At 42.0% G+C, this 25,852-nt stretch overlaps 1 protein-coding gene across 1 annotated transcript in view; it reads left to right on the top strand.

Annotated features, from left to right (window-relative positions):
* Positions 1-25,852, top strand: part of LOC118885352 — a 48,688-nt gene that overhangs the window by 757 nt on the left and 22,079 nt on the right. Inside the window, exons 2-4 of the mRNA XM_036833973.1 lie at positions 2,181-2,307; positions 6,411-6,506; positions 17,448-19,074. Coding sequence (XP_036689868.1) covers positions 2,181-2,307; positions 6,411-6,506; positions 17,448-19,074 — 1,850 coding nt within the window. The remainder of the gene's footprint in view (positions 1-2,180; positions 2,308-6,410; positions 6,507-17,447; positions 19,075-25,852) is intronic.

Below are 25,852 nucleotides of genomic sequence, written 5' to 3'. Positions count from 1 at the left end.
AACGTATATCATCTGGTAGTCAATGTTGAAGCCCTAGTTAATTTTTCTATCCTTATCTACCTGCCCAAAATGTGCCCAGGAATATGAATTTTTCCAGTACCAGAAATGAGTAATATTGCAGGGTTCCTATGTATGAATCAGTCAATTTATTAGGAATTTCCAGGTCTTTAATTGAAATACTAACTCAAGAAAGCTGATAGGATGAAGCTAGAAAGCAGAGAGATGTGAGCAGTGAACGTGCAGGTGAAAAACCATGAGGCGATGTCTTGGAGCATTTAAATGATAGATCTGCATTGGTGGGGCTGTTCACCTGAGAGTGGAGTGGCTGGAGTTTTTATATTTAGTTAGTGGTTCTGGTCACATAGGGATGTGGTCCTGCATCTGCTGGACATTTCACATTGAGGAGAATGTATAGAATATGGTGGTGGAAGTAACATTAACAAGGAAAACTCTATATGGAGTGTGTTTAGTCAGGAGATACTGGTGAAAACGATGGCTTACGAGCTAGGGACTTAGTTGCTTTTAGACATAATATAAAGCACTCAGCTGGTAGTAGACCAGCAGGTAGTAGGACCAGTGAAGCTCAGGTACTGCTGTTGTTAACGTTATTGATATTATTATTAATATGACTTACTCAATCGTCTGACATCCTAGCGTCCTTTCTGTCTGCATCTCACAGTTCCAATGTCATTTCCATTGACTTGTGTCATTTTCCAATGGCTCCTGCATAGGACGCTCCTCTCTCTTACACTGTAGGCATACCTTGCTTTATTGTGCTGCATAGATACTGTGTTTACGGATTGAAGTTTTGTGGCAACCCTGCGTCCAGCAAGCGTTTCAGCTTTCACTTACCTCATGTCTCTGTGTCACATTTTGGTAGTTCTCACAATAGTTCAGACCCTCCACCCGCAAAAAGATTACAGCTCATTGAAGGCTCAAGATGATGGGTAGCATTTTTTAGCAATAAAGTACTTTTTAAAAAAAATTTTTTTCCTTCTTGCTTTTCAGTTTATTCCTTTTTTTAAATTTTATTTTTATTGGAGTATAGTTGCTTTACAATATTGTGTTAGTTTATACTGTACAGCAAAGTGATTCAGCTATACGTATACATATATCCTCTCTTTTTTGGATTTCCTTCTCATTTAGGTCACAACAGAGCACTGAGTAGAGTTCCCTGTGCTATACAGTAGGTGGCAATAAAGTACTTTTTTTTTTTAAATTTTTAATTTTTTGGCTGTGTTGGGTCTTCGTTGCTGCGCACGGGCTTTCTCTAGTTGCAGAGCGAGCGGGGGCTTCTCTTCGTTGCGGAGCACGGGCTCTAGGCGTGCAGGCTTCAGTAGTTGTGGTTCTCAGGCTCTAGAGCGCAGGCTCAGTAGTTGTGGCACACGGGCTTAGTTGCTTCGCGGCATGTGGGATCTTCCCAGACCAGGGATCAAACCTGCGTCCCCTGCTTTGGCAGGTGGATTCTTAACCACTGCGCCACCAGGGAAGTCCCTAAAGTAATTTTTTTTTTTTTTTTCATTAGTTACTATTTTTTTTTTTAATTTATTTATTTATTTTTAGCTGTGTTGGGTCTTCGTTTCTGTGCGAGGGCTTTCTCTAGTTGCGGAGAGCAGGGGCCACTCTTCATCGCTGTGCGCAGGCCTCTCACTATCGCGGCCTCTCTTGTTGCGGAGCACAGGCTCCAGACGCGCAGGCTCAGTAGTTGTGGTTCACGGGCCCAGTTGCTCCGCGGCATGTGGGATCTTCCCAGACCAGGGCTCGAACCTGTGTCCCCTGCATTGGCAGGCAGATTCTCAACCACTGCGTCACCAGGGAAGCCCACCTAAAGTAATTTTTAATTAAGGTGTCTACATTATTTTTTTAGACGTAATGCTATCGCACACTTAATAGACTGCAGTATAGTGTAAACATAACTTTTATATGCTCCTGGAAACCAAAAAAATCCTGTGGCTGGCTTTATTGGAGTGGTCTGGAACCAAACCCCCAGTATCTCCAAAGTATGGCTGTATCGTATTATGTCCAAAGCATCGTCCACCTCCGCTTCAGCCCAGTGCAGAGGAAGTGCCCAGTGATGAGGGCCTTGATCTTGCTGCACCTTTACCAGCGATGCAGAGACGGGCTCTGATCCCATCCAACCATCCCAAGGCTAATGCTACTACCTCTGTTTGACATTCCAGGTGTCTGTGACCTTCGATGATGTGGCCGTGACTTTTACCCGGGAGGAGTGGGGGCAGCTGGACCCGGCTCAGAGGACCCTGTACCAGGAGGTGATGCTGGAAAACTGCGGGCTCCTGGTGTCTCTGGGTAAGGCCTTGCGACTCTGCCATGCAGAGGACCTGCCACCTCCTTTATCCCAAACTCTGGCTCCGTCTTGGCTGGTCAAGAAGGCCTCAGGAGCCCTCCCTCCCCCTTCCTCACAGCTTCAGTCATTTTTGAGATTCATCTCTTCCTGCCTGCTATCCCTGTGTCTCTTTGAATAAAGTTCCTTTTTGGCTCCTAGAAAATGATGGAAGGAAACAGGGGTGTTTTGCAGAACCCAAAGGCAGAATTTCTTGTTGGGCCGTATGATGGGCTGATGTAGGAACTGGGAACCACCAGGATTATGCCCTGACTTCTGGATCTCCTGTCCTGGTTTTCCCTCTGGCTTTGTTCACGTCTCTGTCTTTTCAAAATGGCTTTTGCGCCTCAGCAAGTTTGTGACAGGAGTGGCCACCCCAGTCCCTGCTCTCTGCAGCCCCCAGATGCCTTGTTTTTACTTCTTTGCATACTTAACATTGTTTCTTTTTCTTTCTCTACTGCTGGGCTCTAGGGGGTTGTCCCTGAGGCAGGAGTGGCCGCCTGAGCCTCTACCCCAGTGCCCAGCACAGACTGGCCTCTGTCTGAGGTTCTTATTTCACATTCCAGACCGGGAGCTGACTGGGTGGGACTGGTTGGCTCAAGTGTCCCCTGCAAGCCAGTCCACAGGGCTGTGAGTGATGGGAGGGTCTCCAGGAAGAGGGTGAGGCAGCTGGGGCCTCAGGAGGTCTTTGCCTTCAGTGCCAACAGGTATTGTTGTAAACCACAGGATCTCGGTTATGGGGCTTTTCTGTTCTCCTGTGCCTTCATGATTGTCTCTCGTTCCCTGAGTCCTGGCCAAGATCCTCTGCTAGTCCAAGAGAGAGAGAAGCTGAGAGAGTAGTGCTTCTCAGTACTTGGCGGTTTTGTCCCCAGGAGACACTTGGAAGTCTGCAGCCACATGTGACTGTCACACCTGGGGTGTGGGTGGTCCCGGCATCTAGCAGGCTAGAGTCCAGAGATGCTGCTTAGTGCCTGAGGCTGGACAAGACAGCCCCATTCAACACAGGATGATCCCGCCCACAAGGGCAAGAGAGCCAAGGTGGAGAAACAGCAGCCTGAGGATAATCACCTTCGACCTCGCAGTTTGAGGGAAAGGAGAGCTGTAAATCCAGGGCTTAGGGCAAGACATGCCTGTTCTTAGAGAATTGGGATTGTGTTCTGTGTTACACAAAATTAGGAAACGTTTGACATATTTAGATATTTTATAACAAAATTTAAAAAATAAAAAGGTCCACTATCTGGCCCTGCTGACCCCTTCACTCTCCTCCCCATGCTTTCCCCGAGCTCGGTCTGCTCTGAGCACGCTGGTGTCTTGCTATTTCCTGTGCACATACTTAACATACTTGCCGCGGGCCTCTGCAGTTGCTCTTCTCTGTGCCTGGTGGGTGTGGGTGTGCTTGGGCCTCTCACGTGGCTGCCCCTTCTCAGCACAGTCACCACCTCCTCACCAGCTGTTTCCTGATCACGAAATCTCTTGGAGGCCCCTCCCCTGTCACAGTCGCTTTTCCCCGTCACCCTATTTATATCCTTGTAAGCCAGTGGTTTTCATCCAAGGATGATGTTGTCCCCCAGGGGACACATGACAACGTCTGGAGACATTTGGGTTGTCCCAACTGGGATGTAGATGCTACAGGCATCCGTTGAGTGGAGACCTGGAACGCTTCTACACATCCTTATGCTGCACAGGACACACACACTCCCTCCCCTTCTCCTCAACAAAGAATTTCCTGGATCTGAATGTCAGTTGAACAGAGGCTGAGAGACCCTGTTTCTGAAGGCTCACGGACACTTCACCAGGGGCACTGAGAGACACCCTGAGGAAGCCAGTCCTTCATTCTGTGTCTTTCCTGCCTCCTGATTATGTAGTGAAAATCTGGGTTCAGTACTGAACACCTCCCCCCACCCCCACCATTGCGAACTTCCCATTTCCAGCAGAGGGAGCCCCGTCCCTGAGCAGCAGCATGAGCTCGCTGGCACTTAACCTCACCCTTCGGATTTTATGCTGTCTTCCCAGGCTGACCTGCCATCGACTCAGGTGACTCTGGGCTTCTGTCTCCCATTTACCAGAGCTAAACAGGGTTCCCTGTTTGAACGAATGTAAGAAAAATAAAAAGTGGGTCACTTTTAAGAAAAATGTTAATGTTAATGCTAGTCACAGCTCACTCTGGTCATTGGGGGACTGACTGCCTATCAGGCCTGTTCCAGGGACCCTTTTGATTCTCATGCTCTCCGGGGCCTTAGCAAAGTCAGGAAAACTCAGCTACTGCACTGAGTCTCATGCAGCTGAACTTACACAGTAAAGAACATACACCTTCATTGATGAAGCTGTCCTCTGGGGGTTTATTTTAAGCAACAGTCCTTTTATGAAATATTGATGAAAGTAGGTGTTATTTGATGTTTCTATAAATGTCCAATGTGACCATACACCACCGCGTAGGATTCTCAATTTTATTATTTTCTAGTAGTTCATGAAACGCTGAAGTCTAGAGTCACTGAGTCTGCCCCTCCCCCGGCCCCTGTTCCCAGCGGGTGAGTCTTCGTGCTCACAGCCCTGCCTCACCGCTGCCCTGCACTTGGTCTCAGGATGCTGGCCCCACTCAGGGGTGTTTGCTGTTTCCTCCTTAGTGTAGTGCTGGGGAGCCCAGGGTCCGGAGCCAGACCCTTATGTCCAGTCCCCACTCTGCTCCGTAAAACCTTGTGGTCCTGGGCAAATTACTGAAGCTGTCTGTGCCTGGGGGTGCTCGTTGGTAACATGGGGTAAGATGGTACCTGCTTGCCGGGGCCGTAGCAAGGGTCCATGGCTAACTTACGGGAAGGGGTCAGAACCGTGCCTCGTGTGGCCAGGGTACGTGCAGGTTAGCGGCTGAGAAGCTCGCTGCCACCACTACCGCTGTTACTCCTCAGGAGTCACATCATCCCCGTGCCTGGATCCAGCACCTTCTGGAACAGTGTTGTGTAGCTTTGTGGTAAAACAGCACACAGAGCAGAGCTGGCCAGACCTGGGCCCCATATTGGCTCAGCCATTCACCAGTTCTGGCCTCCCTGGCCAACCACATTATCTGCCTGGGCGTTGGTTCCTGTATGGCTTTTATCTATAAAATAGGGCTACTCACAGACATAGAACACAAACTTATGGTAGCCAAAGTTGGGGGGTGGGGTGTGAGGGGTAAATTAGGAGTTTGGGATCAACAGATACGCACTACCATATATAAAATAGATAAACAACAAGGTTCTACCGTATAGCACAAGGAACTATATATATTCAATATGTTATAATAACTTATAATGGAAAAGAATCTGAAAAAGAATATGTATATGTATGTGTGTGTGTGTGTGTATATATAAATATACACACACACACACACACACACATATATATATATAACTGAATCACTTTGCTGTACACCTGAAACTAATATGACGTTGTAACTGAACTATAATTTTTAAAAAAATGGTGCTGATCACAATATGTACTTGCTCGGAATGCTGTGAGGAAGTCCTAGGATAGAATCCTCTGTGGCCTATAGGAAGAACAATACAAAACTTTGCTTGGGTTCTAAAGAAAGAACTAGATCAATGAAGACACATAACTTGTTTTGAATGAAAAGAGTCAATTTTCTTTTTTTTTTTTTTTTTGGCTGCACCATGCAGCTTGTGGGATCTTAGTTCCCCAGCAGGGATTGAACCCGTTGCCCCCTGCAGTGGAAGCACAGAGTCCTAATCACAGGACCGCCAGGGAATTGCCAAGAGTCAATATTTTAAATATGTTAGTTGTTTAAATTACTCCATAAATTTATTTCAATTTTGAAATGATGTAATGCATTTAAGTTGCTTGAACACAGTCCTTTTACTACGATTATACACTATATGTTAGTTTTTGACCTAGGAATAAAAACTCCATGGCAGTGTGGCATGTCTTTGGTTTCCAGTTCACAATTCAGCATTTTGTATATGCATGGGCGCAGCTTCATTCTGAGGTCTTGTCCACATCCTGAAGTCCCACACTAGATCGAGAGGTTTTCTTTGTTTTCACAGAAATCCTAGTGTCTTCTTCCTTTCTCCATGAACAGGGTGTCCTGTTCCCAGACCTGAGCTGATCTACCAGCTGGAGCAGGGGCAGGAGCTGTGGACGGTGAAGAAAGACCTCTCCCAAAGCACCTGTCCAGGTAGGAGCCAAGGCGTGGGCAGCTGGGAGACCCTGCAGGGGGAGGCCGCTGGCCCTGGTTCCTTGGGGAAGCGTCTTGTTCGGGCCTCTGTGGTGGTCTGGAGGCCACGGAGCCCTTTGACCCCAGGTCCCTCTGTCCTCCTGGAGGATAGAGGTGCATGAGCTGAGATGTGTCCTGGGCTCCAGATGCCTGGGCTTCAAGCCTGGGTGCCGACCGATCACCAGCTCTGTGGCCCTAGTGAACTTCGGGATCTCGTTGTGTCTTTGTATATATAAGTTTGACCAAGTTAAATCTTAGCTGCCATGTCAGACAGACTCCAGCATCTTAGTGCTCAGCCTATGGAAGCACTTGTTCTTTTTTTGTATTTCTTTCTTTCTTTCTTTCTTTTGCCACGCCTTGCAGCATGCAGGATCTTAGTTCCCCGACCAGGGGTCGAACCTGTGACCCCTGCAGTGGAAGCTTGGAGTCTTAACCACTGGACCGCCAGGGATGTCCCTGGAAGCACTTTTTCCGAGTCACACCCGGTCCGTGTGACTGTGCAGCACACAGCTGTTCAGGGACCCGGGTCCGCTCTGCCGTCAGCATGTGGCTTGAAGGTTGTCCTGACCTCCTGCAGCTGGCAGAGGAGAGTGAGAGGGCAAGGAAGATGCCACCCCAACTCCCACAAACACCAGCCCCGCGCTTCCGCTGACAGGCACTAGGCACTTGGCCACACTCGGGGGACGGGGCTGGGAGATGGGGCTGAGCCGTGTGTCCAAGGAGAAGAGCAGATGGTTTGGCGAGTGTGGTCTGCTGCGCTCAGTCTGTTCGTGATAGTTGCTCCGTCCCCGGGTTGTTGGGGACGTGGTCACATAACACGTTAAAGCATGACACCGCTTAGCACAGCATCTGCGCCGCAGTCAGTGGCTCGTGGGAAGTAAGCCGTTGGTGTCATTCATGTCCCTGTATTGTAGTGAGTAATGCATCTCACGTTTCCCTCTGACCTCTGAGGAAAAAGGCCTTCCTTCCTCTCCCAGCTCCTCTCCAGCTCTCCTCTGCCTCCCCTTTCCCACCCTGTCTGTCCAGACACTCAAGAAGCCTTCCCTTGTTGCACGTCTCCCTACTCCTCCTGTTTGGTAAAACCTGACGGTGACATTTGTCCTGCTGTGCCCCACATCTGGGCTGCTGAGGGCACTGGGGCCGCCGTGTGTGGTGATGGGGCCCCTGCAGAGTCGTGCTCTTTCCCTCCTAGTCCCTCGGGCGGCCCCACCAGCCTGCGAGTGTCTGTGTGCAGCCCGTCGACAGCCCCTCAGAGGGGCAGTTCCGAGCCTCTGCCCGCTGCTCTCTGCCCTTCTCCACCTGAATATCTCAGAGGCACCCAGTCAGCATGCCTGGCGAGGAACCCGTCACGATGCTCACTCCTTCCCCTCCCAAGTTAGAGCGCATGGTCCTGCCGTCCAAGCAGGTTGGAGACTGGATACAGCCCCAGAGACTTCCTCACCCATCCACCTCCAGCGGCCCCTACATCTGGCCGCCTCCCACATCCCGTCCATTTTACATCGTGTACATCTCCTGAATCTGTCACTTCTGCCACCTCCCATCAGATCCGTCCCTGCATTCTGAGTCCAAGCTCTCATCATCTTTTCCTTGCGGGATGCTAGTAGTTCCCCTAACTTGTCTCTACATCTGCCTTGTGCCTCTGGTCAGCTCTGTGTCCTGCGTGAGCTACCCCAGGCGTAGTCACAGATGTCTCAGCATGTGACCACTAATGTGTCAGCAAGTTTTCATGTTGAAACTAAAGTCTGCCTCCTCACATTGCTTGATCTTCAGCCCTTCCACACTCATTTGGACTCTCATATCTGTAGCTTCTCTTTTTCACCTAGTTGAAGAGGTCTTGCCCCTGGGCATGGCCAGTTCCGACATCAGAATCTAGAAAATAGCTTTTCATGAAAGTGCCTTCATCACTTATATTCTGCTTGTTTTATAACTTTATCCTTTTCTCTGCTCAAAGTAAAAATATGCTGAAGTTCCTTACAGTGAAGAAAATAAATTAAAAATGTTCCTGTCTCACACTGTATTCATCCATTGTCTGTAGCATTTAATTGTTCACATTTTTTCACTCTCACAGTGCTGCCAAGAACATTTGTATATATTAGTCATCTTGCTCATGTTTAGGGCTGTCTTTTAATGTTTCTTAGAGTGAAATTGTTGGATTATAGGCTGTGCAAATTCTCAAGTTTACAAGATAATTCCTGTTGTGTTCTAAAGGGGCTATACCAATTACACTTCCACCAGGAAAGAGTGGAGGTTTCTTCAACCCATACCTTGACCAATACCTGGTATTATAAGGCTCCTCAATTTTTGACAATCAAATGAATACAGAATTGTATCCCACATGGCTTTGATTTGCTTTTCCTTCGTTCATAAGGAACTTTAGCACCTTATCGTATGATTGTGGGTCAATCTATGAATTAAGTTTTCTTCTTTGAAATGTCGTTTCATGATAAACGTCTATTTTATTCTGTTGACTTGTTTGCATTTTCTTGTTTCTTAATAAATTTATTTATTTATTTATTTGTTTTTGGCTGCGTTGGGTCTTTGTTGCTGCGCGCAGGCTTTCTTTAGTTGCGGCGAGCAGGGGCTACTCTTTGTTGTGGTGTGTGGGCTTCTCATTGCAGTGGCTTCTCTTGTTGTGGAGCACAGGCTCTAGGTGCACGGGCTTCAGTAGTTGAGGCACGCGGGCTCAGTAGTTACGGCTCGCGGGCTCTAGAGTGCAGGCTCAGTAGTTGTGGCACACGGGCTTAGTGGCTACGCGGCATGTGGGATCTTCCCGGACCAGGGCTCGAACCCGTGTTCCCTGTGTTGGCAGGCAGATTCTTAACCACTGCGCCACCAGGGAAGCCCTGCATTTTCTTTTTTTTTATATATAAATTTTATTTATTTATTTATTTATTTTATTTTTTTGGCTGCATTGGGTTTTCGTTGCTGCACATGGGCTTTCTCTAGTTGCGGCGAGCAGGGGCTACTCTTTGTTGCAGTGCACATGCTCCTCATTGCAGTGGCTTCTCTTGTTGTGGAGTGTGGGCTCTAGGCGTGTGAGCTTCAGTAGTTGTGGCACGCAGGCTCAGTAGTTGTGGCACACAGGCTGAGTTGCTCCGCGGCATGTGGAATCTTCCCAGACCAGGGATTGAACCCATGTTCCCTGCATTGGCAGGTGGATTCTTAACCGCTGCACCACCAGGGAAGTCCCGCATTTTCTTTTTGATTTGTAGGGATTCTTTGTGCGTTACTCATGTTATCTTTTTTTGTGGGTGTGGTAAAATGCAGATAGTGTAAAATTTATCATCTCAGCCATTTTTAAGTATACATTGAATGGTATTAAATAGAGTCATAATGTCGTGTAGCCATCACTACCAGCCTTCTCTATAACTCTTCATCATTTGAAACTCTGTACCCATTATACAATAACCCCCCTATGTCCCTACCATGCCCTGCCCCTGGCAACCACAATCTTTCTGTGTCTGTGATTTTTGACTACTCTAAGTACCTCATATAAATAGAGTCACACACTATTTTGTTTGTGTGACTGGCTTATTTCACTCAACATAATGTCCTCAAGGTTTATCCATGTTTTAGCATGTGTTAAAATGTCATTCCCTTTTAAGGCTCGGTAATATTCTTGTTTGTGTGTGTGTGTCACATTTTGCTTATCCATTCATCCCTTGGTGGAAACTTGGGTTGCTTCCATGTTTTAGCTATTGTGAATGACACTGCTGTGAACATGGGTGTACAAAGGTCTTTGAGACCATGATTTCAATTCTTTTGGGCATATAACAAGAAATGAAATTACTGGATCATGTAGTATCAGTATTTCCATTTTTAATTTTTTGAGGAACTGCCATACTGTTTTCCACAGTCTGTGCCAATTTGCATTCCTACCAACAGTGTACAAGAGTTTCAGTTTCTCCACATCTTCACCAACATTTATTATTCTCTGTTTTTTCCGCTAGTAGCTGTCCTAGTGGTTGTGAGACGGTATCTCATTATAGTTTTGATTTTCATTTCCCTAATGATTAGTGATGTTGAACATCTTTTCTTGTGCTTATTAGCCATTTGTATATCTTTGAAGAAATGTCTATTCAAGTCCTTTGCCCATTTTTGTATCAGGCTATTTTTTTATTTGTTTTGTTAAGTTTGAGTTCTCTGTATATTCTGGTTATTAATCCCTTTTCAGATATATGATTTGCAAATATTTTGTCACATTCTTTGGATTATCTTTTTACTCCATTGATAGTGTCTTGATGCACAAATTTTCCTAATTTTCATGAACTACAATTTTTCTATTTTTTCTTTTGTTGCCTGTGCCTTTGGTGTCATATCTGAGAAATTTTTGCCAAATCCAGTGCCATGCCACATTTGCCCTATGTTTTCTTCTCTCCATTTTTTTAAAAAATAAATTTATTTATTTTATTTTTGGCTGTGTTGGGTCTTTGTTGCTGTGCATGGGCTTTTCTCTAGTTGCGGTGAGTGGGGGCTACTCCTCGTTGCGGAGCACGGGCTCTAGGCATGCGGGCTCAGTAGTTGTGTCTCACGGGCTCTAGAACGCAGGCTCAGCAGTTGTGGTGCACGGGCCCAGCCGCTCCGCAGCATGTGGGATCGTCCCGGACCAGGGCTCGAACCCGTGTCCCCTGCACTGGCAGGCGGACTCCCAACCACTGTGCCACCAGGGAAGTCCCTTCTCTCCATTTTGAGTTAATTTTTGTATATGATGTTAGATAAGGGTCCAATTTCATTCTTTTGCATGTAGATATTCAGTTTTCCCGGCACCATTTGTTGTAAACACTGTCCTTTCCCCCGTTGAATGGTTTTGGTGCCCTTGTCAAAAATCATTTCATGATATATGTGGGGGTTTATTTCTGGGCTCTCGATTCTATTCCCTTGGTGTGTTTGTCTGATTTTATGCCAATAGCACACTGTATTTGATTATTGTAGTTTTGTAGTAAGTTTTGAAATCGGGAATTTTCTGTTCTTCAGCTTTGTTCTTTTGCAAGAGTGTTTTGGCTATTCAGGGTCTCTTCAGGTGCACTATAGATTTTAGGGTGGATTTTTTTATTTCTGCAAAAAATTTTGCTGGAGGACTTCCCTGGCGGTCCAGTGGTTAAGACTCTGGGCTTCCAATGCAGGGGGCGCGGGTTTGATCCCCAGTCGTCGGGGAACTAAGATCCCCCGTGCCATGCGGCGCAGCCAAAAGATTAAAAAAAAAATGTTGTTGGGATTTTGATAGGGATTGCATTGAATCTGTAGATCACTTTGGGTAGTATTGATATCTTAACAATGTCAGGTTTCCAAATTGGGAACGTGGTATGTGTTTCCATTTATTTACATCATCTTTAACTCTTTTAGCAATGTTTTGTAGTTTTCATTTTGCAGGTGTTTCACTTCGTTGATTAATTCCTAAGTATTCTTTCTCATGCTATTGTAAATAGAACTGTTTTGTAATTTCATTTTCAGATTGTTCATTATTCATGTATATAAATACAACTGATTTTTGTGTGTTGACTTTGTATCCTGCTACTTTGCTGAACTCATTTATTCAGCAGTTATTTTGTGACGTTTTTGTGGTTTTTACATGTAATAAACTACCATCTGCAAGCAAAGATAATTTTACCTCTTCCTTTCCAATTTGGATGCTTTTGATTTCTCTTTCTTGCCAATTGCTCTGTCTAGAACTTCCAGTATTACGTTGAATAGAAGTGGTGAAAATGGATGTCCTTAACTTGTTCTGGGTCTTAGAGGAAAAGCTTTCAGACTTTCATCATTAAGTATGATGTTTGTTGTGGTTTATCATGTATGGCTTTTATTATGTTCAGGTAGTTTCTTTCTATTCCTAGTTTGTGGGGGTTTTTTTTAATCATGAATTTTGTCAAAGGCTTTTACTGCATCATTTGAGATGATCATGTGGGCTTTTTCCTTCATTCTGTTAATGTGATGTGTTACGCTGATCAATTTGCATATGTTGAACTGTCCTTACGTTACAGGAATAAACTGCATTTGGTCATGGTGTATATTCCTTTCGATATGTTGCTGAATTCGTTTTGCTAATATTTTCTTCAGGATTTTTGCATCAGTGTTCATAAAGGATATTGCTCTGTAGTTTTCTTGTAGTGTACTTGGCTTTGCTATTAGGGTAATGCTTGTCTCAGAATGAGTTTAAAAGTGTTTTGTCCACTTTAGTTTTCTGGAAGAGTTTGAGGATTGGTCTTAGTTCTTCTTAAAAAATGTTTGGTTAGAATTCACCAGTGAAGCCATCAAGTCCAAGATTATTCTTTGTTGGGAGATTTTGATTACTAATTCAATCCCTTTCTAGTTATAGGTCTGTTCGGATTTTCTATTTCTCCATGATTGAGTCTTCACAGGTTTTGTGTTTCTAGGAATATGTTCATTTCACCTAGGTTTTCCAATTTGTTGGTGTATAGTTCTTCACAGTATTCTCTTATACTCTGTTTTGATTTCTATAGAATCAAAAGTAATATCCCCACTTTCATCTCAGATTTTAGTATTTTGAATATTTTTTTTTCTTGGTTCATCTAGCTAAAGGTTTGTCAATTTTGTTGATCTTTTCAAATAACTAACTTTTTGTTTCATTGATTTTTCTCTCTTTTTTTTTTTAAATTAATTTATTTATTTATTTTTGGCTGTGTTGGGTCTTCCTTTCTGTGGGAGGGCTTTCTCTAGTTGCGGCAAGTGGGGGCCACTCTTCATCGCGGTGCGCGGGCCTCTCACTATCGTGGCCTCTCTTGTTGCAGAGCACAGGCTCCAGACGCGCAGGCTCAGTAGTTGTGGCTCACGGGCCTAGTTGCTCCGCGGCATGTGGGATCTTCCAAGACTAGGGCTCGAACCCGCGTCCCCTGCATTGGCAGGCAGATTCTTAACCACTGCACCACCAGGGAAGCCCTCTCTCTTTTTTTATTCTCTGTACTATTTACCTTTTTAAAAATATTTATTTATTTGTTTGTTTGTTTATTTAACTGTTTGGCCACGGAATGCAGGATCTTAGTTCCCTGACCAGGGATCAAACCCGTGCCCCTTGCATTGGGGGCGCAGAGTCTTAACCACTGGACTGCCAGGGAAGTCCCTTGTATTATTTATCTTTAATCTTTCATATTCCCTACTGCTAGGTATGGGTTTAGTTTGCTTTTCTTTTCCTACTTAATTATGTTGTTAGGTTGTTGATTTGAGGTCTTTTTTTTTTTACTGGAAGCATCTATAGCTACAATTCTCCCTCTTAACACTGCTTTCACTGCATCCTGTAAGTTTTGGTATGTTAAGTTTTTGTTTTCATTAGACACAAATCATACTTTGTATGATATCTTTTTAAATCTGTTGAGACTTAATTTGTGGCCTAACCTATGGTCTGCCCTGGAAAATGTCCCATGTACACTTGAGAAGAATGTGTATGCTATTGTTGTTGGGTAAAATATTCTGTATGTATCTGTTAGATCTAGTTGGTTTATTATGTTATTTAAGTCCTCTATTTCTTTACTTATCTTTTGCCTGGTTGTTCTCTCCATTATTGAGAATGGGACGTTGAAGTCTCCATCTGTTGTTGTAGTGCTCTTTCTCCCTTCCATTCTTTGCTTCATGTATTTTGACCTTCTGTCATTATGTAAATGTTTACAATTGTAATATCTTCTTGCTGTATTATACCTTTTATTTATGTAATGTCCTTCATTGTCACTTGTAATCTTTTTTGATTTAAAGCCTATTTTATCTGATTTTAATATAGAAACCTCTGCTCTCTTTTGGTTAGTATTTGCATGGAGTATCATTTTCCATCCTCTGACTTTCAGTCTGTTTGTGTCTTTGGATCTAAAGTGAGTCTCTTGTGGAAAGCATAGAGTTGGATCATGTGGGTTTTTTTTTTAATATTTATTTATTTATTTTTGGCTGCGTGGGGTCTTAGTTGTGGCACGTGGGACCTTTTGCTGCAGCACGTGGGCTCTTTGTTGCAATGCGTGGGCTTCTCTCTAGTTGTGGTACATGGGTTCCAGAGCTCGTGGGCTCAGTAATTGTAGCACATGGGCTCTGTAGTTGAGCGCGTGGGCTCCAGAGTGCGTGGGCTGTGTAGTTGTGGCACGTGGGCTCTCTAGTTCTGGCGTGCAGGCTCAGTAGTTGCGGTGCCAGGGCTTAGTTGCCCCAAGGCATGTGGGATCTTAGTTCCCCGACCAAGGATCGAACCCGTGTCGCCTGCATTGGAAGGCAGATTCTTAACCACTGGATCACCAGGGAAGTCTCTGGATCATGTGTTTTTATCAATTCTGCTAATCTCTGTCTTTTAATTGAAGAGTTTAATCCATTTACATTTAAAGTAATTGCTGATATGGAGAGACTTCTGTCATTTTGATATTTGATTTCTATATGCATTATAGCTTTTTTTTCTCATTTTCTGTGTTATAGTTTTGTGTTTAGTTGATATTTTGTAGTGAAACATTTAAATTCCTTTTTCATTTCCTTTTGCATATATTCTATAGCTATTTGTGGTTACCATGGGTATGACATCTAACATATTAAAGTTTTAACACTAATTTGATTTTATACCAGCTTAACTTCAGTAACAAACAAACAAAAATCCTTTACAGCTGTCATCTCTTCTTTCAATTGTTCATGTCACAAAGTTACATCTTTATATATTGTATGCCTAGAAACTTAAACTACTAATTCTTTTAAATGCATTAGTCTCTTAAATTATGTAGGAAACTACACATGGAGTTATAAACTAAAGTTACAATAAAAGTAGCCTTTAGATTAACAATTTAAAAAAGTCTTCTAAATCATGTAAAAACAAAAAGTGGAGTTACACGGGACTTCCCTGGTGGCACAGTGGTTAAGAATCCGCCTGCCAATGCAGGGGACACGGGTTTGAGCCCTGGTCTGGGAGGATCCCACATGCTGTGGAGCCACTAAGCCCGTGCACCACAACTACTGAGCCTGCGTGCCACAACTACTGAAGCCTGTGTGCCTAGAGCCCGTGCTCTACAACAAGAGGAGCCACTAAAATGAGAAGCCCGTGCACCGCAACAAAGAGTAGCCCCCCCTCGCCACAACTAGAGAAAGCCCGTGTGCAGCAACAAAGACCCAACACAGCCATAAATAAATATATATATATATATATATATGGAGTTACAAAGTAATACTAGCTTTTATAATTGCCCGTGTATTTACCTTTATCAAGATCTCTATTTCTTGGTATAGCTTTGAATTACTGTCTAGTGTCCTTACATTTCACCCTGGAAGAATTTTCCCTTAAGAATTTCTTACAGAGCAGATCTAGTGGTAACAAATTCCTTTAGCTTTCATATATGGGAATGTCTTAATTTCTTCCTCACTTTTTTTTTTGGCTGTGCTGAGCTGCATGTGAGATCTTAGTTCCCTGACAAGGGATCAAACCTGCACCCCCTGCCTTGGAAGCATGGAGTCTTAACCACTTGACCACCAGGGAAGTCCCTCTTCCTCCCTCTTGAAGGACAGTTTTGCCAGATACAGGATTCTTACTTGACACTTTTTGTTTGTTTGTTTTACACTTGAATATATTGAACCACTGCTTTCTGACCTCCCAAGTTTCTGATGGGAAATCTGCTGATAATCTTATTGAGTGCCCCTTGTATGTAACAAGTTGCTTCATACTTGCTATACTCTTATCTATCTTTGGCTTTCAAAAATTTGATTGTAATTTTCTCAGTGTGAGTCTCTTTATTTTTCTTGGAATTCATTGAGCTTCTTGGATGTTTCGTCAAATTTGGGAAGTTTTCCGCTATTTCTTCAAATATTCTCTCTGACCCTTTCTCTCTCCTCTTTCTGGGACTTCCCTAATGAGTATGTTGATTCATTGGGTGTATCACAGGTCCCTTGGGCTCTACTCACTATTTTTCAATCTTTTCTTTTTTTCTGTTTCTCAGACTCAATATTTTCCATTGTCCTATCTTCAAGTTTGCAGATTATTTTTTCTTCCTGCTCAAATTTTTTTTTGAATCCCTCTAGTGAGTTTTTCATTTTAGTTACTGAACTTGTTGCTCCTGAATTTCTTTTTCATTTCTTTTTTTTTGTTTGCCGTGCCACATGGCTTGCGGGATCTTAGTTCCCTGACCAGGGATCAAACCTGGGCCCCCTGCAGTGAGAGCATTGAGCCCTAGCCACTGGACCGCCAGGGAATTCCCTCTTTTTCATTTCTTTTTAGGTTTTCTTTTTTTGTATTGATGGTTCTATTTTGTTTTTACCTAGTTTTCTTGACTTTCTCTGTATCTTCCTTTAGCTCCTTGAGCTTTTTTAAGATGGTTGTTGTAAAGTCTTTGTCCAATAGGTTTGCATCAGATGTTTTTTAGGAACAGATTTTGGAGAGGTTCCAAACGTAAGCTACTATGTTCTCAGACTCGTTAGCCTCCTGGCATTGATGTATGGCAATATATGCATGGAATATTGCCAACCTAAGAATTTCACCGAGTCTCATTATATAAGCACAACTGATTAAATTAGTGCCTGTATGACTCAGTCTCCTGCCCTCCTTCTGTTTCTGGAGGTCTAGTTGTTATCTTATGGCTTAAAACCCCAACCTTCTGATCACATAGTTGGTCTTTGAGGCTTTGCACTGAGTCATCTCTTCACCATGAACTCTCTGTGAGCCCAGATGAGTTACTTATTTGCATAACTATCCAGTCTGGAATTGACCGTGTCTTTTTCCAGCACCTTGTCCCGTCACCCAGCTAGTTCTCTGGGTCTCCCTTTCAAGGTGTCAACAGTCCAAGGATCAGGAAAGAAAGAAATTGTTATCCTGGGATTCAGAGGTCAGGAAACATGGCAGACACAGAGACACTATTTTCATCTTCATTTCTTTCACTGAAATATTGATTTTCTTTCTTCCATGTTGACATTATTAACAGGTCTTTTTGTGTATTGAATTTCTTTCAGGTGACAAAGGAAAGCCCAAGACCACAGAACCTACCACTTGTGAGCCAGCCCTGTCTGAGGGAGTCTCACTCCAGAAACAACTAATACAAAGAGTTTCAGAGGACTCCCAGTTGGGCCAAATCAACAATAAGGAACGGTCATTGGAAATGCAAGAAGGACACTTGAGACCAGAGATAGAACCCCAGAAGGGGAAGCTCCCTGGGAAACCAAGCTCTGAATATGGCAGCTTAGGGACACCTGGTGGTGTGTGTTCAAGGATTGTAGAGGAGCCGGTCCCTCCAGGAGGTGCTGTCCATGACCATGACTCATGTGGATCTGGTAATGATCTCATGATTCAGGAAGAGGAAAGTATCTTTAAATGCAACGAATGTGGGAAAATTTTTAACAAGAAACGCCTCCTTGCTCGACATGAGAGGATTCACTCTGGAGTGAAGCCCTATGAATGCACAGAGTGTGGGAAAACCTTTAGTAAGAGCACTTATCTCCTTCAACACCACATGGTCCACACCGGGGAGAAGCCCTATAAGTGCATGGAGTGTGGCAAGGCCTTCAACCGCAAGTCACACCTTACACAACACCAGCGGATTCACAGTGGAGAAAAGCCTTATAAATGCAATGAATGTGGAAAGGCCTTCACCCACCGCTCCACTTTTGTTTTGCATAACAGGAGCCACACTGGAGAAAAACCCTTTGTGTGCAAAGAATGTGGAAAAGCATTCCGAGATAGGCCAGGTTTCATTCGACACTACATCATCCACAGTGGTGAGAATCCGTATGAGTGCTTTGAATGTGGCAAGGTCTTTAAACACAGGTCATACCTCATGTGGCACCAGCAGACTCACACTGGGGAGAAGCCCTACGAATGCAGTGAATGTGGGAAAGCCTTCTGTGAGAGCGCAGCCCTCATTCACCACTATGTCATCCACACTGGGGAGAAGCCCTTTGAGTGCCTCGAGTGCGGGAAGGCCTTCAACCACAGGTCATACCTCAAGAGGCACCAGCGGATTCACACTGGGGAGAAGCCCTACGTGTGCACTGAATGTGGGAGGGCCTTCACCCACTGCTCCACTTTTATCTTGCATAAACGGGCCCACACTGGAGAGAAACCTTTTGAGTGCAAAGAATGTGGGAAAGCATTTAGCAATCGGGCAGACCTCATTCGGCACTTCAGCATCCACACTGGAGAGAAGCCCTACGAGTGCATGGAGTGTGGGAAGGCCTTCAACCGCAGGTCAGGCCTCACCAGGCACCAGCGGATTCACAGTGGAGAGAAGCCCTATGAATGCCTCGAGTGTGGGAAAACCTTCTGCTGGAGCACAAACCTCATTCGACACTCCATCATCCACACTGGAGAGAAGCCCTATGAGTGCAGTGAGTGTGGAAAGGCTTTCAGTCGCAGCTCATCCCTCACTCAGCATCAGAGGGTTCATACTGGGAGAAACCCTGTCAGTGTGACAGATGTGGGAAGAACCTTCACAAGTGGGCAATCCTCAGTCAATCTTCAAGAACTCCTATTGGGGAAAGACTTTCTGCATGTAACGACTGAGAAAAATCTTTTGCCAGAGGAAACATCTTACTCACAATCTGATCATTCATACCAAAGAGAAACCCCACAATTTTCTTCCCTGTGAGAATACCTATTGCAGGATATCAGTTGTCATCTAAAGAGTCATAGTGGAAATTGACCCAACCTAGAGCCTTATTCTACATCTGAGAATTCATCAAGGAGAGAGACCCAGTGGTTATTATGCACTTAGGAAAACCTTCAGCTACATCTTTCTTCTTAGTTTACACTTCAGTGTTATCTCAGGAATTTTTTTAAAAAAGAAGGGAGAGACTTAAAATAGAAAATGAACTACAAAATGTTTCTTTCAGACTTCCTTGCCAAGCTATGGCACTTTGTCATTGATTCCTTAGTTAATTGGCAGGAGGATAGTTTTGTTTCCATGGTAAAGAACCTAGACTCTATGTGTCTTGTATATACATTCATTGCTATCCAGTTTAAAGAGAGTTAGACAGGTCTGAAAACTTTCATTGAACATCTCCTTTGGTCTAAAACATTGTCTCTATTCTTAAGGACCTTAATTTTTTGATTTGAGCCATCAAATACCTTTATATTTAAGGAGATAAGAATACACATATGAATGGGCACGTTCTGTTGCACCATTTTAGACTATTTAGGCTTTGATTCTTTAAAGACAAACCTTTTCTTCATGTGGTTTTAAAGACCTAATACTCAGACTTTTTCTTGGTCCTGTACTATTATTGGTTTACTAATTGCTCTAGTTATGTGGTAAATCTTTTAATCAGGTAAAGTGAGTCCTCTGTCTTCAGTCTTCTTATTTAAAACTGATTAACACTCCTCGTTACTTTGAATTTCCATGTAAAGTTTTGGATAAGCTTCTGTTTTTACCAGAAAAAAACTGTATTGAATTTTGATAGAAATTGAGTTAAATTGGCAGATTTATTTGTTGAGAGTTGGCATCTTTGCTGTTTTGAGTCTTCCAATCCATGAAAACATTATGTCTGTACATTTATTTGATATGGCTTGATTTACTTCATTACTATTTTATAAGTCTCAGTAATAGGTCCTGTACAATTTTTATAAGATTTATATATAGGTATTGTTTTTTTTGAGTAATTATAAATGGCATTGATTTTTAAACTTTCAATTTCCACACAGTCTTTGGTAGTATACAGAAATATGTATATTTTTCATGTTATTTTGGTATCCTGCAACCTTGCTGTTTCTTTTGATAGAATGCTTGGGATTTTCTACATAGAAGTATCATCTGCAATTAGAGACAGTTTTACTTCTTCCCATCTGTATACCTGTTATTTCCTTTTCTTGTCCTACTACACTAGCTAAGATTTCCAATATGACATTAAATACTAGTAGTGAGAAAACATGTTCTTGCCTGGGTCCTGATATTAGGGGAAAAACATTCAGATTTTCTTCATTAACTATGGTGTTAGTTGTAAAGTTTTCTTCATAGAGTTTTCTTTATCAAGTTCAGAAAGTTTCCCATATTCCTAATTTACTGAGTTTTTTTGTTATTGTGAATGAGTGTTGAACTTTGTCAAATGCTTTTTTTGTTATCAGTTGATAGAATCCTGTGTTTTTTCTTCTGTAGCCTGTTGATATGATGTATTACATTCATTTGAGATTTGAATGTTGAACCAGCCTTGTATCCTTGCAATAAGCCCCACTTGGTCATGGAGTATAATTATTTTCATATATTATATTACAGTATTAAATATGCTAGTATTTTGTTGAGGAAGTTTTCCTCTAATTTCATGAGTGGCAATGATAGGTAGTTTTCTTTCTCTATATATATATTTTTCTATTGTCATTGTCTGGTTTTGGTGTCTAGGTGATTCTGGCCTCCTAACATGTGTTAACAGGTGTTCTATTATTCGGAAGACAGTGTGTTGTATAGAATTGGTTTTATTTGTTCTTTTAATGTTTGGTGGCATTCTCCAGTGAACCATTTAGTCCTGGAGATTTTTCTTTTGGATGCTTTTTAATTATGTATTTATTTTATTTAATATGTATAGAACTATTCAGAGTATCTATTTCATATTGGATAAGTTTTTATAGTTTATTTTTTTCTAGGAATTTTCCCATTTCATCTAAATTTTCTTATTTGTTTAAAGTATTCCTTTATTATCCTTTTGACGGCAGCAGAATCTGTACTTATAGCCTCTGTTTTATTCCTATTATTGGAAATGTGTTAACTCTCTTTTATCTTTGTCAGTCTTCTTAGACATTTATCAATTTTTTTATTTCAAGGAACCAGCACTTTATATAATTTTTTCCTCTATCTTTTCCTAATTTCACTGAATTTTTTTTTTCTGGTCTTTTTTATATCCTTTCTTCTGCTTGCTTTGATAGTATTTTCCTTTGCAGTTTCTTGAGGTGGGTGCTTAGGTTATTGATTTGAGGGTTTTTTTTTTCCACTTTACTAATGTAAGCATTAGGTTCTATAAATTTCCCTCACAGTACTGTTTTAGCTTCTTGTCTTACATTCTAATTACATTTCATTCAGTTCTAAATATTTCTTTATTCGAGACTGTCTAACCCATGGATTATTTAGAAGTATGTTGTTCAATTTCCCAGTGTTTGGAGTATTTTGTGCTTTCTTTTAATTTCTTTTACATTTGATTTGGCTATTTAAATTTTTTGAGGTTTGTTTTATGACCCAGGATATTTGATGAATGTTCAGTAAGGCTGCTTGAAAAGAGTGTGTATCCTACTGTCATTGGGTGGAGTTTGTATATGTATGTACCAGATACTGTTCGTTGATGGTGTTTTTCAGATTTTCTATATCTGCTGATTTCCTGCCTCGTATTTTTATCAACAGCTGAGAAAGGGGTGTTGAAGTCCTGCAGTTTAATTCTAGAATTGTCTCTTCCCCCTTTAAGTTCTGTCAGTGTTCACTTCATGTATTTCAAAGCTCTGTTGTTTGGTGCATACACATTTAGGATTGCTATGTCATCTTGGTGTAATAACCCTTTTATCATTATGCTTTCTTTTTGCTCCTCTAAAATTTTTTGCTTTGAAGTATACTTTATCTGATATTAATATAGCCACTATTGAGTTTTTTGGTTAATGTTTGCATGGTTTATATTTTTCTGTAATTTTATTTTCAACCTTATCTATATTGTTACATTTGAAATAATGTAATATGTGAATATTGTGAATAGCATATACTTGGCTCATTTTCTTATATCCATCTTACTGATTTCTGTTTTAAAATTGGTATATTTAGGCCATTTAAATTTAAAATAATTATTGATATTTTTAGGGCTTACAACTACCATTTTATGATGTTTTTGTTGCTCTGTTGTTGTTTGGTTTTGAGGGGGTACTTTTTGTTGTTTGTTTTGCCTTCTTATGGGTTCCTTTAATGTTAGGAGCTCCACTTGATATATCTGTGATGTTTTTGAGTATATCTCTTGTATTTTAGTGGTTACTCTAGGTATTGTACATACATAACTTATCACAGCCTACGGTATCAACACTTTAGCACTTTGACACATAGAAACCGTACTTCCATTGGGTACCTTTACATTCCCCATTCTTTTAATATAATTGTCTTAAGTATTTCCTTTTCATATACTGAACACCATATTGGATGATGTTCTTTTTGCTTCAACTGTCAAACAATTTTTACAAAACTCAGAAGAAGCACAGTCTGTTTACTTCTACTTTTACTCATTACATTGTTCTTTCTTCCTTCTTGAAATCTCAAGTTTCTTCCATTAACAGTTTCTTTTTAAATTTTTTTCCCCATGAACATCTATAGCCTGTCTTTTGTTGCAGATTTTCTGGTAACAAATGTTTTTGTTTTCCTTCATCTAAAAATGTCTTTATGTTTCCTTCATTCCCAAAGGATATTTTTGTGGGATATAGGATTCAGGGTCAGCAGTTCTTTTCTTTTAGTACTTGAAAGGCAAGTAAGTCATTTCCTTCTGTCTTCCAGATGGGAAATCTGATCTGTTTCAGTTGAGAAATCTGCCGCCATTTGACTCATTATTTCCCTATCTGTAATGTATCCTTTATGTCAAGTGCTTTGAAAGTGTTTTTTCCCTGTATATAGAGTTCAGAAGTTTGATTATGATGTAACCTGCCATAAAATTTGGGGGGCTTATCCTGTTTGGTGTTTGCTCAGCTTTTCAAATTTTGTGGTGTATGCCATTTGGCAAATTTGGGAAATTTTTAGTTATTCTTCAAATAGTTTTTTCAGCCCTTTGTTCTCTTGTTCTTGTTCCATAGGATTCTCAGGCTCCCATCTTTTTGTTCCCCCCGGTCTGTTTTTCTCTGTTGCTCACGTTGATTAATTTCCATTGATTTCTCTTCGAGCTCACTGATTCCTTCTCTCTCATATATAATCTACTATTGAGCTCATCCAGTGAATTTTCGTTTTGGTTTTTGAATTTTTCAATTGTCTGATTTCCGTTTGGTTCTTTTGCCTAGTTTATGATGCCAAAGAAGGACTCTGAGAAAACAAACAAAACTGTGTAGTCCAAAGTCAGTGGTTCTCTGGTGGTTTATCTTGATACTGGAATAGAAATCCAAACGTATCTGGAGGAATGGAAGACCTGCCGTCTTCTGTGTTGTTATCCACAAATATTTCTCAAGAAAATAAAACTGGGCAACCTGCAGATTGTTCAGAGTTGTGTTCTCCAGGGAAGATTTGTGTGTAAAATTTCCGAGCTCTCTAAGGCTTGTTATAGCCTCAAAGGAGAATGGGCTACTCCTCTTCCAGGTTCAGTCTTCCTCTTTGTTGTTGAACACATTCTCCCATATTCCCCAACTTGTATAGGGCCTGTGTCTTTCTTTTGTTCCTCTACTTCTTGGTCTTTAACTTCTCCCTCTGAATCCCCTTCTGTCCTCACAATCTATACCTGTGTTCCTCACCCCCAGGCACTTTCTGCCCTACATGCGCATTGAGCTCTGCCCTTCTCTTTTCTCTCACAGATACACCCTGTCCACTGCCTGTCCTCACCCCCTCATGTCCCTTTCACTCCACTGACAACTAAAGAATGACCTCCACCACGGTTGCCTGACTTAAGCAGGTCTCACAAAGTTCCCTTTTGTCCTCTCTCCTCCTCCCGCCCTCCCACCACTGTTGGACTGCTGCCCACCTCTCTGACTTGAAGGTCCTTTCCTGGTTTCTGTGAGTTCTTACCCTTCTTCAGAGAGTCTGTGTCTTCAGCCCATGTATTAAACAATGTGCTTCCCAGGGTCCATCCAAGGCCATTGCTGTCTCACTTGTGATGTGTTCCATGAGTGAGTTAATTCCCACTCAATGCATTTTATACTCAGTGATCTACAGAGTTCCCCCAAATCTGTGTCTCCAGGTTGAATGTTTCTCATGTCTGTTACCCTTTGTTCATACTTCCACACCTTCTGTGTATTCATATACACTGAGTTAATGCATGTGTCATTTGGCCAAGACCATCACCATGAGGATGCACCCATAATAATTCTAAGAGCAAGCAAACATGTGGTATTACTGTATATCAGCCATTGTTTTGAATGTTTTAACACATCAACTCTTAACCTTTGCAACAAGTCTATGTGGTAGGTAATATTATCCTCATTTTACAAATCAGAAAACTGAGGAACAGAAAGATTAAGGAGTTTGCCCAAAATTGTACAGTTGTTACAAAGTATGAGATTAGGGATTGGAGGCCATTTAGGCTGGCTGCAGAGTCCATGCCCTTATCACTTTCCTAGATTCCTTCTTGTAGTATGAATCTTTGTTTTCCTGGTCACTATTCATTTTTACTAAAACGGATCAAATAATACTCATTTGATCTTTCTCATTTTATAGTACATCTTGGCCATCCTTTCAGTTTGAGTGAGAAACCAAACTCAGTCTTCAATGGTTGCATCATCTCTTGTAACTTTGTAGGAAATATAGATAATCTCTGAGTTTGAGGAAGCAGGGAAGTAGAAAAGGGCTAAGGTTGGCATTTGGTTTTAGACATTGTGTTTGAGGTGCCTGAAAAAACAGTCTCAGTGAATTCCACTATCTTCTGTCTTGCTGACCAAGCCAGACACCTCACAGCCATTTTTCTTTCATCATCCTCACATCCAGCCACTGTCTGAGTCTGTTCATTTTACGTTTTTATTTTCCTCAGTAGACAGTATATGTGTGTGTTAGTGAATGGCCACACACAGTAGTGTATTTTTATGTTTGCCTCCCTCACAGTGTTTACACAAAACTGTGTGTATAGTTGGCACAGTATATGACATATGTTGACCACGAAGAGAAACTATATGGGCTTTTATGGACAGATCTATAAGACTTTAAAAGTCATAATGAATGACTGTGTTGAAAGTCCTCAAGACTACCCAGGTTTATGACTTACTAGCAAGCATCAAAGGACTCAGCATATTATACTCAACATCGATGGTTTATGACAGCACAAGAATACAAAGCAATCTCAGTCAAGGGAAAAGATACAAGGACTGGAGTCCACAGGAAGCCAGGGACAAGCTTTAGGAAATCTGAGTGCTTAATTTAAGTTCTGTCAATGAATTATGACTGCATGTGTGAAATGTCTACTAGGGAAACTTATTAGAACCTCAGTGCCTATGATTTTTATTGGGCACTCTGTCTAGAGCATAACAAAATTCTAGACCTCCAGAAGCATAGCAGGTTAGCAGCATAAGCCACCGTGTTTACACAAACAGTAGGTGCACTGAGCCATTCATCATTTCTGAGAATGACAGGAAGCCTCCCGAAATCTAAGTCCCCAAACTTTAGCCAAGGGCAAACTTTGAAGCTCAAAGGATAGCATGCTATATTAACTCTTTTTCACAGTGACTTAAATGATACCTAAATGTTGAGGAAGTTCAAATTTCTTTAACAAATATTAAATACAGTTTG

The sequence above is a fragment of the Balaenoptera musculus genome, chromosome 19 (assembly GCF_009873245.2).
Source record: "Balaenoptera musculus isolate JJ_BM4_2016_0621 chromosome 19, mBalMus1.pri.v3, whole genome shotgun sequence".
Lineage (NCBI taxonomy): Eukaryota > Metazoa > Chordata > Mammalia > Artiodactyla > Balaenopteridae > Balaenoptera > Balaenoptera musculus.
The sequence above is the reverse complement of the archived record's forward strand: the minus strand, read 5'-3'. Positions and strand labels throughout refer to the sequence as shown.